This window comes from Phyllostomus hastatus, unplaced genomic scaffold, assembly GCF_019186645.2.
Source record: "Phyllostomus hastatus isolate PE091 unplaced genomic scaffold, TTU_PhHast_1.1 phas_scaffold_78, whole genome shotgun sequence".
NCBI lineage: Eukaryota > Metazoa > Chordata > Mammalia > Chiroptera > Phyllostomidae > Phyllostomus > Phyllostomus hastatus.
In genome coordinates, this window is record NW_025334041.1 from 67,836,760 (window position 1) to 67,853,655 (window position 16,896).

Sequence of the window (16,896 nt, forward strand, 5' to 3'; positions counted from 1 at the left end):
AATTATAGGGGTGCTAGAAGGAGAAGAGGAAGACCAAGAATGAAAACCTTTTTGAACAAATTATGAAGGAAAACTTCCCCAGTCTGGTGAAGGAAATAGACTTCCAGGAAGTCCAGGAAGCCCAGAGAGTCCCAAAGAAGTTGGACCCAAAGAGGAACACACCAAGGCACATCATCATTAAGTTACCCAAGATGAAAGATAAGGAGAGAATCTTCAAAGCAGCAAGAGGAAAGGAGAGAGTTACCTACAAAGGAGTGCCCATAAGACTATCAGCTGATTTCTCAAAAGAAACCTTGCAGGCAAGAAGGGGCTGGGAAGAAGTATTTGAAGTCATGGAAGGCAGGGATCTACATTTAAGATTACTCTATCCAGCAAAGCTATCATTTAGAATGAAGGGCAGATAAAGTGCTTTCCAGATAAGGTCAAGTTAAAGGACTTCCTCATCACCAAGCCATTATTATAGGAAATGTTAAAGGGACTTATCCAAGAAAAAGAAGATCAAAAATATGAATAGTAAAATGACAACAAACTCACAACTATTAACAAATGAACCTAAAAAGAAAGAAAGAAAGGAAGAAAGACAGAAAGAAAGAAAGACAGAAAGAAAGAAAGAAAGAAAGAAAGAAAGAAAGAAAGAAAGAAAGAAAGAAAGAAAGAAAAACAAAAACTAAGCCAACAACTAGAACAGGAACAGAATCAGAGAAATGGAGATCACATGGAGGGATTTCAGCGGGGAGGGGGAAGGGAGGAATAGGGGGGAAGATACAGGAAAGAAGCAGCATAATTAGTAGGCATAAAACAGATGAGGAGAGGTAAAAAATGGTATAGGAAACAGAGGACTCAAAGAACTTATATGTACAACCCATGGACATGAACTAAGGGGGGATGGACATAAACTAAGGGGTAGATGCTGGAGGGTTGGCAGAGGGGGGATAAAGGGAGAAAAATTGGGAAAACTGTAATAGCATAATCGATAAAATATACTTTAAACTATTTTGTTAACCTACTTTAGTATTTTTGTCCCGGTCCATCAAGGCTGGCTTGCTCACGGTGACAGGGCAGGAAGGCCCCAGAGAGCAGCCCAGTCCTGCCTCGGCCTCACTGGGTAATTCAGGACAGAGGGTGAGGAGAAGGGGACTGGACAAAGTTTGAATTCTGCCAGTTTCAGTGCAGAGAACTGATGAGACACTGAGTGGATGCTAACACAGGCCGAGCTTTCTCTGGGGGTGCTAAAAAGAGGAAGTGTAGGCATTAGACTGGCATTTGCAAAGGAGATGGGAGGGTTTAGGTTTTCTGAGACTAATATCTTTTCCTCAAGAAGTTTACAGGTAAAATCACATTGTTTGACAGCTTGCCAGAAACTCCTGGGGGAGAATTCTTTTTACCCCTGGCCTCACCATGACAGGATGGCATAAACAAAGCAAGTGCCTGCCTGGGTCAGGTCCAGGCAGGTGAAAGATTGCTGAGGATTCCTCAGGCAAATGGGCCCAACCCACTGGATGGGGGGATGATGCATAGATGATGGTGGGAGACACAAGCTTGGTGGTCAATTGTCAGACTTGTGAGACTGAGAGAAAGACCTGGATTCTGGGACAGAGCACTGGCAAGGCTATCGTGCCTTCCACATGAGTGAATGTGAGTGTGTGCATGTGCATATATGTGCTTGTCTAGGTCCATTCAGGGTCCTCACATTGAAAGTGTATCTTATGGTCCATTCTGGCATCTACAATGTCAAAGTGAAAGCAAATGCAAATTAGAATAGCCAGCATATCTATTGATGGCTGAGTTGCTTGGAGATACCCTACAGATAGATAGCATATGGATTTAAATTTCTGGTTATTAAGAGTAGAAGGTTAAATTTGGGGTGTGAAGTGTGATGTAATCTAAGTCCTCCAGGTTGTACCAGGGCTTGGTGGCCTGCTCCTCTGGGCTCTGGTGATCACATACTCCTGGAACTCATCTCACTGGGCAATTTCAGTGCAGGCCAGACCTAGAGCATAGCCAACATGGTGATGGCTCAGTAACAAGGCTCATCTTCGGCACAGCAGGTGGATGGTGGGATTAATCACTTTCCACTTGGTTGGGTTTGCCAAACGCCTTTTGGAGCTTTGAGCCAAGTTCTCATGCTACCTTGATATGATGCTTGGTGGAGTCCCACTCACTTTCCACTGACCTTGGTAGGTGGCTGATTATTATGAATGCAACTCAAGCTTAAACTGTGGAATGCAAATGTTACTTTGTTCTCATATAAAGGGAAGATAGAAGTAACAAATGATTTGATAGTTTTGTTAAACATGCAACCTGTGTTTGAAGAATCAAAATTTCAGCCTGTCCTTATGTTTCACTTACATGACTCTTTTACTCAGACAAAACAGCAATAGTTGAAGGTGAAAACAGGTTTGCAATGGTTAGGAAACATTCTCAAAATTGCACTTGGCAAATCAATTATATAACATAAAAGAAAGCTGAACCTATTCTGATTGTATTATTAATGGTGTTAGAATTTTCACCTCTCAAGTGACCATAGCTGTATGGTTTATACGTGAAAGTGTTTTCACACAGTATGTTGTAATCACATACTCTTCCTTAAACTAACTGCCTTGGACTTTTAAGAATAAAGTTGACATGTTGCTGAGCCAAAGCTCCCAGAGAGAAACTTTGGTTAATTTGTACTCTCACACTTTCATAGTGAGAAGAAGGCCATGTTTGGTGGTTTGACATTTTGGAGACTGTCTTGTCCACTTGTCGAAGATGGTCTTGTTCCACTCAGCACAACCTGTGGCTGCAGGTTGGGTCGCAATGGAACTAGGAATTGCCCTGGGCATTGAATTGCCACAAATGATTGTGCTCCATGCAGAAATAACAGGGTAAGGGAGTCTCTGGAGAAAAACTGTTCTTATGAGATAACTAACTCCACTTGGAAAATATTTGGAAAAGCACAAGCAAAACCAAAACTTTCCAAGTGTGTATCTAGACCAAATACCTGAATGATTTAGGTAAAGCTTTTACTATATGAAACCACCCATGCCTGGACAGCACTGATAACATATACTCCAGGGAGCATCCACTCTTGAATGGTTACACCTCTGAAAAAGCTATTGAAGGAAAAAAAAACTGTTAAAGACACAGGACAAAGGGCTATTCCTCTGCGTTAAACAGGAGTGTCCTCTGGAGGGAGAATTCCACGTCCTCTGCCAACCAGCAGCCCTGCTGGCTGGCGGCTGTACTGGAGAAGAGTGTGCCTATCAGCTGAGGACGCGTGGCCCTTCTGTTCTCCACGTGGAGAGCCTGTCTTGGTGGTCCTGATACGCACCACTAACAAAAACTTGGCTTAGCTTTAAAAAAATATATCTCCTTTAGTGAATTCTTCAACTTCACAAAGAATAAAAGAACTTGATTCTCGTTTTTGTGTTACGTTTTACCAAATTTAATGGATCATCTTTTAATTTTTATATGATGTTTCCACTTTCCTGATGTCCATTCAGGGTCCTCACACTGAAAGCGTATCTTATGGTCCAGCCTGGTTGGACACAACCAAATCTACATTGATCTCAGTCAGGTTCCCAGAGGAGACCTGAGAACATATTTTAGGAAACAGGGTGTGGGCCTTTTTACATCTGTGTTCAGTGACATTTAAGGTGGCTGATCATTTCAATTTTGGAAATTACAGTTCATTAAAATGAAAAAAGGCAATTACATTGTTCTGTTTCTCCACCTAGGCTAGGACTTTTCACAAATGTTTATATAGAGCTGCATGATATAATGAAACTGGTCATCATAAAATAATTTTGCATTTGCCTAATGGTGACAGTAACATTTTCCTGATAAAATGTAATTACTTAACTAAGTTTTAAGACTTCAAGAAAAACAAACATGTCCCTGCTGACCCAACAGCTCTCAGTGCTGAATGCTGTACATCTTCCGATAAGATAAGAGACTGAAAAGAACCCAGTACATTTGGATCTGTGGATGTTACTGCTGATCCAAAAACCATCTGATGAACACTGGGTTTCACTGATTGTGACTGAAGGTTCGAATATATGATTATTTCACATATAAATGACGAAGATCTGATAGGCAGTAGTTTTCAGTTAGAGGTATTGTTCTGTGTCCATATTAAAAAGAAACCAATTTTTCAGTATGGTTAAATTGCACTAGACTAAACATACAAAGATAAACTACTCTTTTTCTTCTACTTTGCTCTTAGGTTTAACATATGTAATACTATATGCTGGTTTTGTATAGGCATTGAAGGAAGGGCATTTCCTGGCATTTAAAATTCACTTCCAATTCTTGAGGCTAAATTAAGGAATACTACCGATGTGGAATTCATCAAGACCAACCAGCCAGCATCTTGTACATTGTATGGTACTTAGTAGGCATTCAAGATCATTCTCGGAATTACTTTTATATAAAAGTTTTCTAGCTCTTGTTTGACTACCAATAGTATCTACAATACAGTTCATTTCTAATGCAGAAGAAACTTGACTTTGGAGCCTTGCCCCTCAAACCTGGTCCTGATTACTACTTCAACTCCTGTTTATATAATTCTGCACAATTTTGGCAGGATTCAAGAGCACATACCAGGGTGTTGGCTTTTATGAATCTCCTGGGATGTGAATGTCAAGCTGACTGGATGAACTCTGGCCACAAATCCCAGACAAGCACAATGACTCTATTTATTCAGACTTGGCCGCCTGAATGCAGATTGACTCTGTGGGTAATAAATTTTCACAGGCCAAGAACTTCAGCATCAACCAAGCTGATCCTGAGAAGAAAAATGCACCCAGGGAAGTGAAGTTGGGCTGCTAAAACCTCCTATATTTTTATTCCACGTCTGCATATCATTCAGCTAACTCATTTGGTCACTGATTGACAGGCCCAGCCAGAGGTTCTTTTTAAAAGTTCTGCTTTCTGTTATGCAATTGTCATATTAAAAAGGAACAAGGGAAAAAATGAACAACATCCATTGCAGTGGGCAATCTGCTTTTAATATTATACTCCAAGCTGATGTTTGTTTTCCAGTGACTTCTAAGGTAAAGAACAGATAATCAGCACAGGAATATTCCCTGTGCTTCCCCATGAGAAGCCCAAGGTCTCAACATGCAAGAAGAGCAATTCAGCACTCAGAGTTATCTCACCTACAGTCCTGACTCCCTGGTGCAGCCAGGCTCTCAATTCACACTGAGATTCTTTTAGATACGATTAGCAGTCCATGCACTCAAATAAGACATGGATAGGCTCTTTAACTGGAAGATTTATGTTAACTACCTAGATGTCTATTAAATTAATTGTGCTCTCCAAATATTGATTGGGGATTAAAAGGTAACTTTTCTTCATGGTGAGAAGTAAATTATGCTAGTAGGAAAATTTCCCTCTACAGATTTTATTCAATGATCATGGCCTGCAAAATTAAAATCATCAGTTTAAGTGGGTAAACCTTGCTCATTTACAGAGAAAAATGCAGTTATATAATCAAAAGGAAAAGGCTGTCTAATATGTGTGGATAATGTGATTACTGGAAGCTGTAGGCACATATGCAGCCATTCAAACTGGATCCTGCTTCCCTGCTCTCCCTGAGCTTTTGTATTTGTCATCTCTGAAACACTCCCTTCACTTGACACTATCTTGGCTGCTCCTTGTTGAGAGCCTTAATCCTGTGTCCCTCTCCTGATGCCTTACCGGTACTAATTTCATCTAGATATTTGCTGTGTCCAACCTCCCAAGTTCACCCTGACATGAAAGGCAGTGCTGTCCTCTTCAACAAGTGGAAAGACATATAATATAATTCATATCTTCCTTCTAAATCCATCTTAAAAGTTTCTTTGGCACTTAGTAACTTCAGGAATAATTTTGTCTTAAATCTTCTAATTACTTCACATTCTTCCAGGGAAACACTGCTTTTTGGAATTATTAAAACCAAGAGTTACAGAAAAGAAGACCAAACAAAGATGCTTTGTTTGTGTCACGTGTCTTTCCTGTACCAAGAGAAATAAGAGAACTAATTCTCTTATTGTTTTTCCTACTTCCACTTTGAGCCCCTCAAGTATGAATGTTATAGGAGCAAATGTGAGGATATGCTTCCATTTCAATTATATCTCTAAATCTTCTGAGTAAACCCCATCACAACCCCATTTCTACAGGTTATAGTAAAAATTCTGCTATCCTTGTAAGGGACAATTGTGGAGAAACCCATTCTCTTAGTTTTGAAGACTTCTGTTTGAGATAATTTCTGAAAATTTCTAACTTCAATATGGCTTGGCATTAAGCCTATTTAATAAGTGGCTATAGACATTTTCATGGAGACTGGATAGATGCTTTCCTCCTAAATAGGTAGATTATTTATGCATTAATCAATAGCCAATTTATGATCTTGGGTCTTATGTTTCAGTCTTCTCTGTCAATACCTTTGAACTTTGGGTAGGACTAACTTGAAAAATTATAGTGTTCAGTAAAAGAAATAAAGGTAAAGAAAGTAATCTTTGACAATGGACAGTGAACAGCAGGAAATGCTGTCAATTCATCTCAACACTGTGCTCTGACCCATGAATCCGTTCAGCAATAACTTAGCACCTCTGCTGTGCTAGACACAGTTCCTGCCCTCAGGAAACTTCCAGAGTAGTTGGCAGAAAAAGATATTTTAAAAAGTAAAAATAAGGCCCTGACCAGGTAGCTCAGTTGGTTAGAGCATTGTCCTGATACACCAAGATTGTAGGTTCGATCCCTGGTCACGGCACATACAAGAATCAACCAAATGAATGCATATATAAGTAGAGTAACAAATCAATGCTTCTCTCTCTCTTCTCTCACACTCAAATTAACAAAATTTTTAAAAGAAAAAAAGTAAAAAAGTAAAGATAACACATAACTAAAATTATAATGAGACTTAAGAAGCAAGACTGAAGTTATTGTGAAAAGGACTAAGCATGGTCCAATTTAGATAAGGGGGAAGCTTCTTGAGGAACTGAAAGTTACTCTGCATTTCCTAGGTAGGTAGGTGTTGGTCAGGGAAAATGAGATCGATGAGGACTATGGCAGTCCTGAGGAAGCTGAGCATGGCTCCGAGGAGCTGAGAGAAGGCCCATGTGGCTGAAGTGCGATGAATGAGCTCAATGTGTAGTGAAGGGGCAGAGTGGGTGACGCCAGGCTGTGTAGGGTAGCGTTCACTCTGGGTTTTATCCCAAGTGGAATGGTAAATATATTTAAGGTGTTAGACCAAGAAAAGACTTCATCTGATTAACATTTTTAAGAGAAGAGTATGAGGAGATTGTATTATAAAAGATAAGGAATAGAAATACGCAGTGTCTACTAGACTGGTTTAGATGAGCCAGGATGGAAAGAGGTGATGGACTAATATTTAGTTTTGGAGGTAGAATCTATAGGACTTAGTAATGAAACTAACATTTAAGTGGGAACAGGAGTCATCAGGATGATCCAGCATTTCTAGGCTTGAACAGCAGCGCATCTGGCAGTTCCACTTTTAGACGTGGAAACACTCACAAGAAGAGCATATCTGAGTGTGGGTGGGTAAGGGGTGGAAGACCAGAATGTGAAATGCTTATGAGACATCCAAGTGGAAAAGTCAAGTAGGTCTGCAGTTCAGAAGAGAGCTCTGAACTGAGAATATAACTTTAGGAATTGTAAGCACGTAAGAATTTAAGATCATGGGAATGGATGAGGTCACCCAGACAGAGAGGAAGGGAGTAGGGGAGGAAGTCAGGAGAAGGAAGTGGAGAAGAGAAATCAGGAATAAAAGCTAAAAGCCTCCAAAATTTAAGGTTAGGTAGAGGAAGAGCAGTCAGCAAAGAAACCTGAGAAGAAACAGCCAGAAGGGCAGGAAACGAAACAGAAGAGTTTGGTATGAGACACCTCAAGAAAGGTGGGTGATCAATAGCTTTCAGTGCTGAATGCTGTACATCTTCTGATAAGATAAGAGACTGAAAAGAACCCAGTACATTTGGATCTGTGGATGTCACTACTGACCCAATGAGTAGTTCTGGTGGACAGGAGGGACAGGAGTTAAGGGAGTAAGTTCCCAAGTAACTGAGAGGAAATGGAATAGATTTTTTTATAAGAGGAAGGTAGTGTTTTCAGTAATAGAAGGAAAGGGAGAGAAAGAGTAAAGATAAAGGTGGTTGTATGGATCTGGTTATGGGAACCTGAGACTTTCCTATTAGATGCCAGTCAGCCATGGTATTCGCTAACGAAATGAAAACAAAGGAGATACAAAATCAGATTCAGGATGCTCACTCAGGAAGTCAGGAAGATAGAAAAACAAGTCCCATATTACTCACATATTATCTATTCTGTGATGGAGATAATTACAGGATACTGAGGGAGAAAACTTGTAGAATGACATCACCAGTGAACTATTATAAGTTATGTATAAATAATGTGATACCTAGAACAGGCACTCAAAAAGCTACACAAAAAGATAAAATAAAAATAAAAAATACTATAAATAAGTAAAAATGGAGTTCCACAAAATATTCAAGGAGCCTACAGGAAGCCAAAATGGAAAACAAACAAACAAACAAAAACAAAAAGAAAGAAAAAAACAAACAGAAAACAAAAAATAAAGTGGCAGACTTAAGTGCTAATGTATTAATAATTACATTAAATGCAAATGGTCCAAACACATCAATTAAATGACAGACATAGGCAAAGTGGATTAAATCATAACAACAATATGCCATCTATAAAAAACTCATTTCAAATTATCATGATATAAGTATGTTGAAAATAAAAAGAATGGGAATAGTTACATTATATAAACATTAATCAAAAGAATGCAGTGGCTACATTGATAAAGTAGACTTCAGAATAAAAAATTAGCAGAGATAGAATGGACATTGCAATGATAAAAGGGCCAATCAGCCAAGAAGACAGAGCAACCCTAAATGTCATGCACCAAATAACAGAGCTGCAAAATATGTGGAGCACATACTGATAGAGTGGAAAGGAGAAATAGGCAAGTCCACAATTACAGTCGAAGATTTCAACACTCCTCTTTCAAGAACTGATAGAGCAACTGGATAGAAAGTCAGCAAGGACATAGACTAACTCAACAGGATATAATTGATATTTATAGCACACTCCACCCAACATCAGCAGAATACAGATTCTTTCAAGTGCTCATGAAACAGATACCAACATAGACCATATCTGGGGCCATAAAAAATGCTCCATAAATTCACAAGAATTTAAATCACAGGGAATATGTTCTTTGAACATAATGGAACCAAACTAGAAATGAATAAAAGATGACAGGAAATCTCTAAACACTTGGAAATGAAACAATACACTGCTAAATAATCCATGTACCAAAAAGGAAGTCTCACTTAACTGACTGACAATGAAAATACAACATATCAAAATTTGTGGTGTACAGCTTGGGCAGTGGTGGGAGTGGAATGTACAGCACTAAATGCTTATATTATGAAAGAGGATAAGCGTCAAAGCAAAACCTATGCTTATTCAGGAAACTAAAGAAGAGAAAAATGAACCAAAGCAAGCAGGAGACAAATAATAAAGATAAACCGATGAAATGGAAAACAGAAAAACTGGTAGAGAACATCAATGAAACGAAAAGTCTGAAAAGATCAATAAAATCAATAAATGTTCAGTGAGAATCACAAAGACAAAAATAAAGAAGATCAGTATCAAGAATGAGATGGGATATCACTATAACCCCAGACATCAAAAGGACAATATAGTTCTACACACATAAATACCACAACTTAAATGTCATGATGGAGTAGCTATTTGGAGAGCACATACTACCATAACCTAGCCAAGATGAAAAAATCTGAATAACCCATTAACTATAAAGAAAACAGAATTTGTAAGTTTTTAATATCTTCAGGCCCACATGGTTTTACTAGGGAATTCTGTCAAACATTTAAAGAGGAAGTACCATTAATTTTATGCAATCTCTTAAAAAAAAAAAGGGAAGAGCAAGGAACACTTCTCAATTAATTTTACAAGCCAGTGTTGCCTTGTATCGGGGGGTCAAATTCATCTTCACCAGGGATCACATCAGCCTTATAGTTGCCTTCAAAGGGCCGAATGTGCCCGGGCTGGTGTAGCTCAGTGGATTGAGTGTGGGCTGTGAACCAAAGTGTCGCAGGTTCGATTCCTAGTCAGGGCATATGCCTGGGTTGCAGGCCATGACCCCTAGCAACCGCACATTGATGTTTCTCCCTCCCCCTCCCTCCCTCCCTCCCTCCCTCCCTCTCTCTCTCTCCCTCCCTCCCTCCCTCCCTCTCTCTCTCTCTCTCTCCCTCCCTCCCTCCCCTCTCTAAAAATAAATAAATAAAATCTCAAAAAAAGAAAAAAGAAAAAAAAAAGGGTGTTGGACAAACTTTAAAAGAAAAAAAAAGGGCCAAATGTAATTTCAATTCCTCAACAGTTAAGGAATAGTTACATTTATACAGTCCCAAAATCACTTTGGCCCTTTGAAGGCGACTGAGATGCTGATGTGGCCCTGGTGAAGATGAATTTGACACCCCTGCCTTATATCAAAACCAGACAAAGATGATACAAAAAAAGAGACCTTAAGAATAATATTTCCACCTGGCTGGCATAGCTCAGAGGATTGAGCATGGGCTGCGAACCAAAGCATCGCAGGTTCGATTCCCAGTCAGGGCACATCCATGGGTTGTGGGCCAGGTCCCCAGTGGGGGCCATGTGAGAGGCAACCACACATTGATGTTTCCCTCTCCCTGTTTCTCCCTTCCTTCCCTTCTCTAAAAAAATAAATGAATAAAATCTAAAAAAAAAGAAAAAAAAAGAATGATATTTCTATCCTGAGTTCCGGCCAAGACAGAGGCATAGATAGAGACCCTTTGTTTCCTTGCACAACCAAAAGGAAGATAACAACCAATCTGAAATCAATAAACTACCAAAAACACCAGAAAATCAAACTGAATGGAACTGTGACAACAAAGGAATTAAAGAAAAAATCAACCAGAGCAACCAGACTGGTAAGGCAGTGGATCGCGCAGTGGACTCAGAAAAACCTTGGGGGTGCAGTGGACATTAGGGGAGGGTCTGGCTGCCCAGCTTCGTGCAAGGGAGGGGCTGACTTACGAGGACTCAGAGGTGCCTGTGGGCTACAGCAGTTGTGGCAGTAGGAAACGCTCCTACCAGTCTCACACAAGAGTCCGTTGAAAAGTATGGCAGAGCCAAGCAGGCCACCCTTTGGCCCCTCCCACACAGGCAGGGCTGCAAGGCAGCACAGAGGGTAGTCCTGCCCAGGTGAAAACCTAAGGCATGCCCCCTTACAACCTATCATCTGTGCCAAGACAAAGAAATATGGCCCAAAGGAAACAACAGAGTAAAGCCTCAGAAAGAGAGCTAAGTGAGGAGGAGATTGCCAAACTATCTGATGGAGAATTTAAAGTCCTGGTAATCAAAATGCTCACAAATCTGATTTAGCTTGGTTGAAAAATGAAGGAACAAATGAAAGATACCCAAAGTGAAATAAAGCAGAATGTTCAGGGAACCAACAGTAACAGGAAGGAAGCCAGGTCCCAAAGCAACGATTTGGAACAAAGGGAAAAAATAAACATCCATCAAAATGAAGAAACAAGAATACGAAAAGGTGAAGAGATTCTTACAAACCTCTGGGACAACCTGAAATGTTCCAATATCTGAATTATAGGGGTGCCAGAAGGAGAAGAGGAAGACCAAGGATGAAAACCTTTTTGAACAAATTATGAAGGAAAACTTCCCCAGTCTGGTGAAGGAAATAGACTTCCAGGAAGTCCAGGAAGCCCAGAGAGTCCCAAAGAAGTTGGACCCAAAGAGGAACACACCAAGGCACATCATCATTAAGTTACCCAAGATGAAAGATAAGGAGAGAATCTTCAAAGCAGCAAGAGGAAAGGAGAGAGTTACCTACAAAGGAGTGCCCATAAGACTATCAGCTGATTTCTCAAAAGAAACCTTGCAGGCAAGAAGGGGCTGGGAAGAAGTATTTGAAGTCATGGAAGGCAGGGATCTACATTTAAGATTACTCTATCCAGCAAAGCTATCATTTAGAATGAAGGGCAGATAAAGTGCTTTCCAGATAAGGTCAAGTTAAAGGACTTCCTCATCACCAAGCCATTATTATAGGAAATGTTAAAGGGACTTATCCAAGAAAAAGAAGATCAAAAATATGAATAGTAAAATGACAACAAACTCACAACTATTAACAAATGAACCTAAAAAGAAAGAAAGAAAGGAAGAAAGACAGAAAGAAAGAAAGACAGAAAGAAAGAGAGAAAGAAAGAAAGAAAGAAAGAAAGAAAGAAAGAAAGAAAGAAAGAAAGAAAGAAAAAACAAAAACTAAGCCAACAACTAGAACAGGAACAGAATCAGAGAAATGGACATCACATGGAGGGATTTCAGCGGGGAGGGGGAAGGGAGGAATGGGGGGAAGATACAGGAAAGAAGCAGCATAATTAGTAGGCATAAAACAGATGAGGAGAGGTAAAAAATGGTATAGGAAACAGAGGACTCAAAGAACTTATATGTACAACCCATGGGCAGGAACTAGGTGGGAAAATGCTGGAGGGTTGTGGGGGCAGAGTGGAGGGGAGAGAGGAGGAAAATTGGGAAAACTGTAATACCATAATCAATAAAAATATTAATAAAAAATAAGAATGATATTTCTCATGAACAGAAAGAGACAAACGTGGGGATGTGGATTGACTGAAATTCTCTTATATTGCCAGTGGGAGTGTCAACTGTGCAACCACTTTGGAAAATGGTTTGGGATAATCTAGTCAAGTGGAACACACTCACCAAAAAGTTTAATTGTAGTGTGTGGCTTATGAATGTTCATGCAATTGTATTTTTAGGTTAGATGTGCTTTTCTCCATGTATGGTTTGCTCAATTATAAGTTAATTAAAAAAGAATGGAAGCCTATTGGATCTGGTGACATGAAGATGATAGGTAAGCACAAGTTCTGAGAGAGGGGGAGGCTTTGGGGGCCTCGTGTTAATTCCAATTTTACAAATGGTGATACTAGAGCAGAGAGTAGTTCAGGAAGTGGACCAAGGTTGCAAAACTACTGAGTAGTAAAGCAAGGATTTGAACCCTGGGAGCAGGGCTGCTGATCCTGTTCTAACCCACTAAACCACCTTTCTCTTTATCTTTGAGAGCATAAAGGTAATGAGGATAAAGGAAACATTAGACTGGAGTATTCACACACACTAGCATCTGAGGCTAGTTTAGGAAGGGCAAGCAGACACAGCAACTTTATGCTCTTGTAGGTGTCTCTTTATCACAGTGGCTATAAAGGCTAGTTAGTGTGCAAAAGTCTCAGGACAACTAGGTATCATGCAAGGAAAGGTTAAGCATTTTACTTTACTATATTTACGTAAACAGGGAAATGTACAATATATTTTTGGAAGATTTTGAGTTAAGACACAAACTCCAATTACATATGAAAAATCATTTGTGTTGTTTAAGTATCGCCCAAATGCCAGGGAAACGCAGTACGTGCATGGTATGTTACAAGTGTGCACAGGCTCCATCCGTTCTTTCAGGGCACAGTTGTATTTTGGTCTTAGAAAAAAAATACCATATCATTAGACTTTTTTTAGAAGCATGGAAATTACAATTTTGTCATTAGGCCAGGATATAATTACAGGCCAGAGCCCAATAACTTAATATAATTAGTGTTACAGCAATCACTGAAACTACCACACAAAAGCCACGCTATGAAGCCTTAATTAAAAGAGAGGAGATTACTGTATAAAAATCATTCATTCTGTCAGCTGCTTTCATTGCAAAAGGTAGGAAGCTGCAAACAAATGGGGACCAAATGCAAGAATACAGGATCTGACCTTATATTCACAATACAATGTTATCAATGGCTATAGGTGAGAAAGAAATCACTAATAAAGAAAGAGGAGTTAACAAAAAGTTCTTGCTGCCTTAGAGGACATCTTCAATAACTGGTTTTTTGAAACTGAGTTTGCAGTAGAAATACTTCCTGGAAATAACTCAGGAAATTCTTTCCAAATTAAGAAAAGTCTTGCTGAATGAAATTATTAATTCTTTTTCTGTAATATTTTCTTAAAAGATTTTATTTATTTTTTATTTTTAGAGAGAGGGGAAGGGAAGGAGAAAGAGGGGGAGAGAAACGTCAATGTGACAGAGAAACGTCAGTCAGTTGCCTCTTGTCCACTCCCCGACGGGGACTGAATCTGCAGCCCTGGCATGTGCCCTGTCTGGAAATCGAACCAGTGACCTTTCATTTTGTGGGATGATGTCCAACCAACTGAGCCACACCGATCAGGGCTATAAACCCCTTTTCTAATACAAAGTTTACACAATCTACACATTTGATATGACTTAATCTACAATGCACCTATCTGAACTTCTTGGGAAAACACTCACAGAGATGAAATCATTTGCTTATAGTTACAGAGACAAGAACCAAAATCACCAGTGAAGTCATTCTCCGGTTCTAGCACAGCTGCTGTGTTATGCATAGCTGACCACCGTGGTGTGTGCACCTAAAACAAATTAATCAGTCTCTAGGCCTCCAAGGCCTGAGTGGTCGCACTTGCTCATTCTTCTGCTTGGGGTTTTCTCCACTTGCCCAAACAGTTTCAAGATTCACTGAGTTCTGTCTCAGGTGCCGTCTCTTCTTTGGTTGCCTCCCCACCTCTCACAAGGTAAGCAGACCCCTCTGTGACCCCACAGCACATTCTGCTCAGATGCTCTTCCTGGAAGTGTCCTTTGACTTTTCTTTCACCTCTGCACTCTCTGTGCATTATCTGCATTCACATGTCTAGACAAGTGCATCACCTGCACAGCATTCTGTAACACTTTATAAAAAATTGACTCTCTCAAGAGCAACTGAATAGCACAAGTGTCTTGTAGCACATGTAAAAATGACTTAGAAAAAAACTCGGAATCGTTTTTAGACCTATCACATTTATCCAAACCTGACAAAATACAATATAGGTAGCAAGAAAAAGGAAACAGAAGTATAGGAAAATATGTCTTCAGTGGTTTCAAACTTGCTTTAAACTACAAGCATTGCCTGAAGTATAGAGGTGAAAGTGATGAATGTTAAGTGGGTATTTTTTCACTTTAACTGACTGATCAGAAGAGCATTTACAAACCCCTGACTGATGTCTTGAGCTGATAAATCAACACCAAAGGAGAACATCTCAAGCACATTTATCATTAAGACAAACAGGCTATTCTGAGCATGATTATTTTTTATTCATCATTTTAGCTCACCTCCATGCTTGCATCTTTTCAATGTTAATAGTATCTGTATAAGACTTCTCAATATTTAATGCTTACAGCTTGCCTGTTGCATGCTGATGATGTTAAGATCACATGTTTGATCTCTAGAAGGCTGGTTAGCTTTCCAGAAAGTTTCTATTTCACTGAAGCCTGACCCCAGTCAGCTTCCTTATAAATAGCTGTTGTTGGTTTCAGTGCCATAAAGAGCACAGAATTACAATTTTAAGGGAAATTAGGGCCAAGATATTTTAACAGACTTGCCCAATGGCATTGCATCTTGTAATTAGCAGAGGACACTCAGCATCGCAGAACATGATAAGTCAGGCTTTGTATGACTCAGGGGATACCCAGGCCAGTCTCTCAGGTCAGCGTCATCATGCCACGTTCAAACAGCACAATGTAAAAGATAATCTTACCTGTTCATTCTCCTCTTCATCACTACTTAGCTTAAGGTCATCTTCTAGCATTCTGGAAGAAGGAACAAAGAAGTACAGATACTTAGCAAATTCAAAATAATTTACCAACAAAGTATCTGAATTAGAACAATGTTTCAGTAACAAGTCTATTTGATTTACTAACTTAAAAAAGTGTTCATTTTAAGCCATTTTTCTGTGATGTACTTAGAAGTAACAAACTGCCACATCATGAAAATTTACCTTCATAATAGTCCTAGGATAAGATGGGCTGCTTTTCCTTGTGAAGTTTAATCCCAAATTATTTGTTCAGTGTTTCCATGTGGCAGATGCTGTACTATGTCTCTGTTTCCATTCATGGTAAACAGAATCAAAGGGCAAGCAGATCTCTGCCAAGAGCTGTAAGTGTGAGCTACAACTGCTTAGGTCTCCACCAGTCAGAGCTTTGGAGAGGACATCTGCCCAAGGACCCTGCTGGATAAGGAAAACCAAATAGGACAGAACCTTTCGGAAAGACTCTGAGGGCAACTCTCCAGTGCCCCCTGCATCCCTCAGATGTGTATGACAGTACCTTTGGGTCCACAAAGAAAGAAAAACAACAAAAAACCCCCAAATACTTTAAAACACTGATTTTTTTATGCTTATATGAGGATACTTCTTCATTGCTTTTAGACACGGAGATAGGGAGAGGGGAAAGGAGAGAGGCAAACCTCTATGTGAGAGAGAAGCATTGTTGGTTGCCTCCCATATGTGCCTGGCCTGGGGGTCACACGCACCCTTGCCAGGACCAGGGATTGACCCTGCACCCTAGGTATGTGCTCTGACCAAGGATCAAATCCACAACCTTTCAGTTACAGGACGATGCTCCAACAAACTGAGCCACACAGACCAGGGCCTTGTGATTTCTGATGATGATAAAATGATTTTATTATCAGCATTGCTGAATTGTTTCTTTATGGAATAGTAGTTTTCAGATTAAGCCATTTTGAAAGAAATGTCACTTAGGAACACTCTATAACAGAAATGACTGCAGAGCTGTTCTGTTGGCGGCAGGGAGAGACTTTTCGGAGGAACCCTGGCGCACCAGAGATCTATCAGTCTGTAGGCCCTTGAGCCTGTGTGCTCGAAAGGCCTCACTCTCCTCCTTGAAGTCACCTTCCAAAGACTGTCCCCTAAACTGTGCTTGATTCCTTTAAAAGCCAACTATAACCCTATCATCAGCAT

The 16,896-nt window shown here is 39.8% G+C and overlaps 1 protein-coding gene across 4 annotated transcripts in view; it reads right to left on the minus strand.

Moving 5' to 3' along the window:
* AFF3 (AF4/FMR2 family member 3) overlaps positions 1-16,896 on the minus strand; it is a 544,115-nt gene that overhangs the window by 113,216 nt on the left and 414,003 nt on the right. For all 4 annotated transcript variants that reach the window (XM_045827774.1, XM_045827773.1, XM_045827776.1 and 1 more), the window contains one exon: positions 15,676-15,727. In XM_045827774.1, coding sequence (XP_045683730.1) covers positions 15,676-15,727 — 52 coding nt within the window. The remainder of the gene's footprint in view (positions 1-15,675; positions 15,728-16,896) is intronic.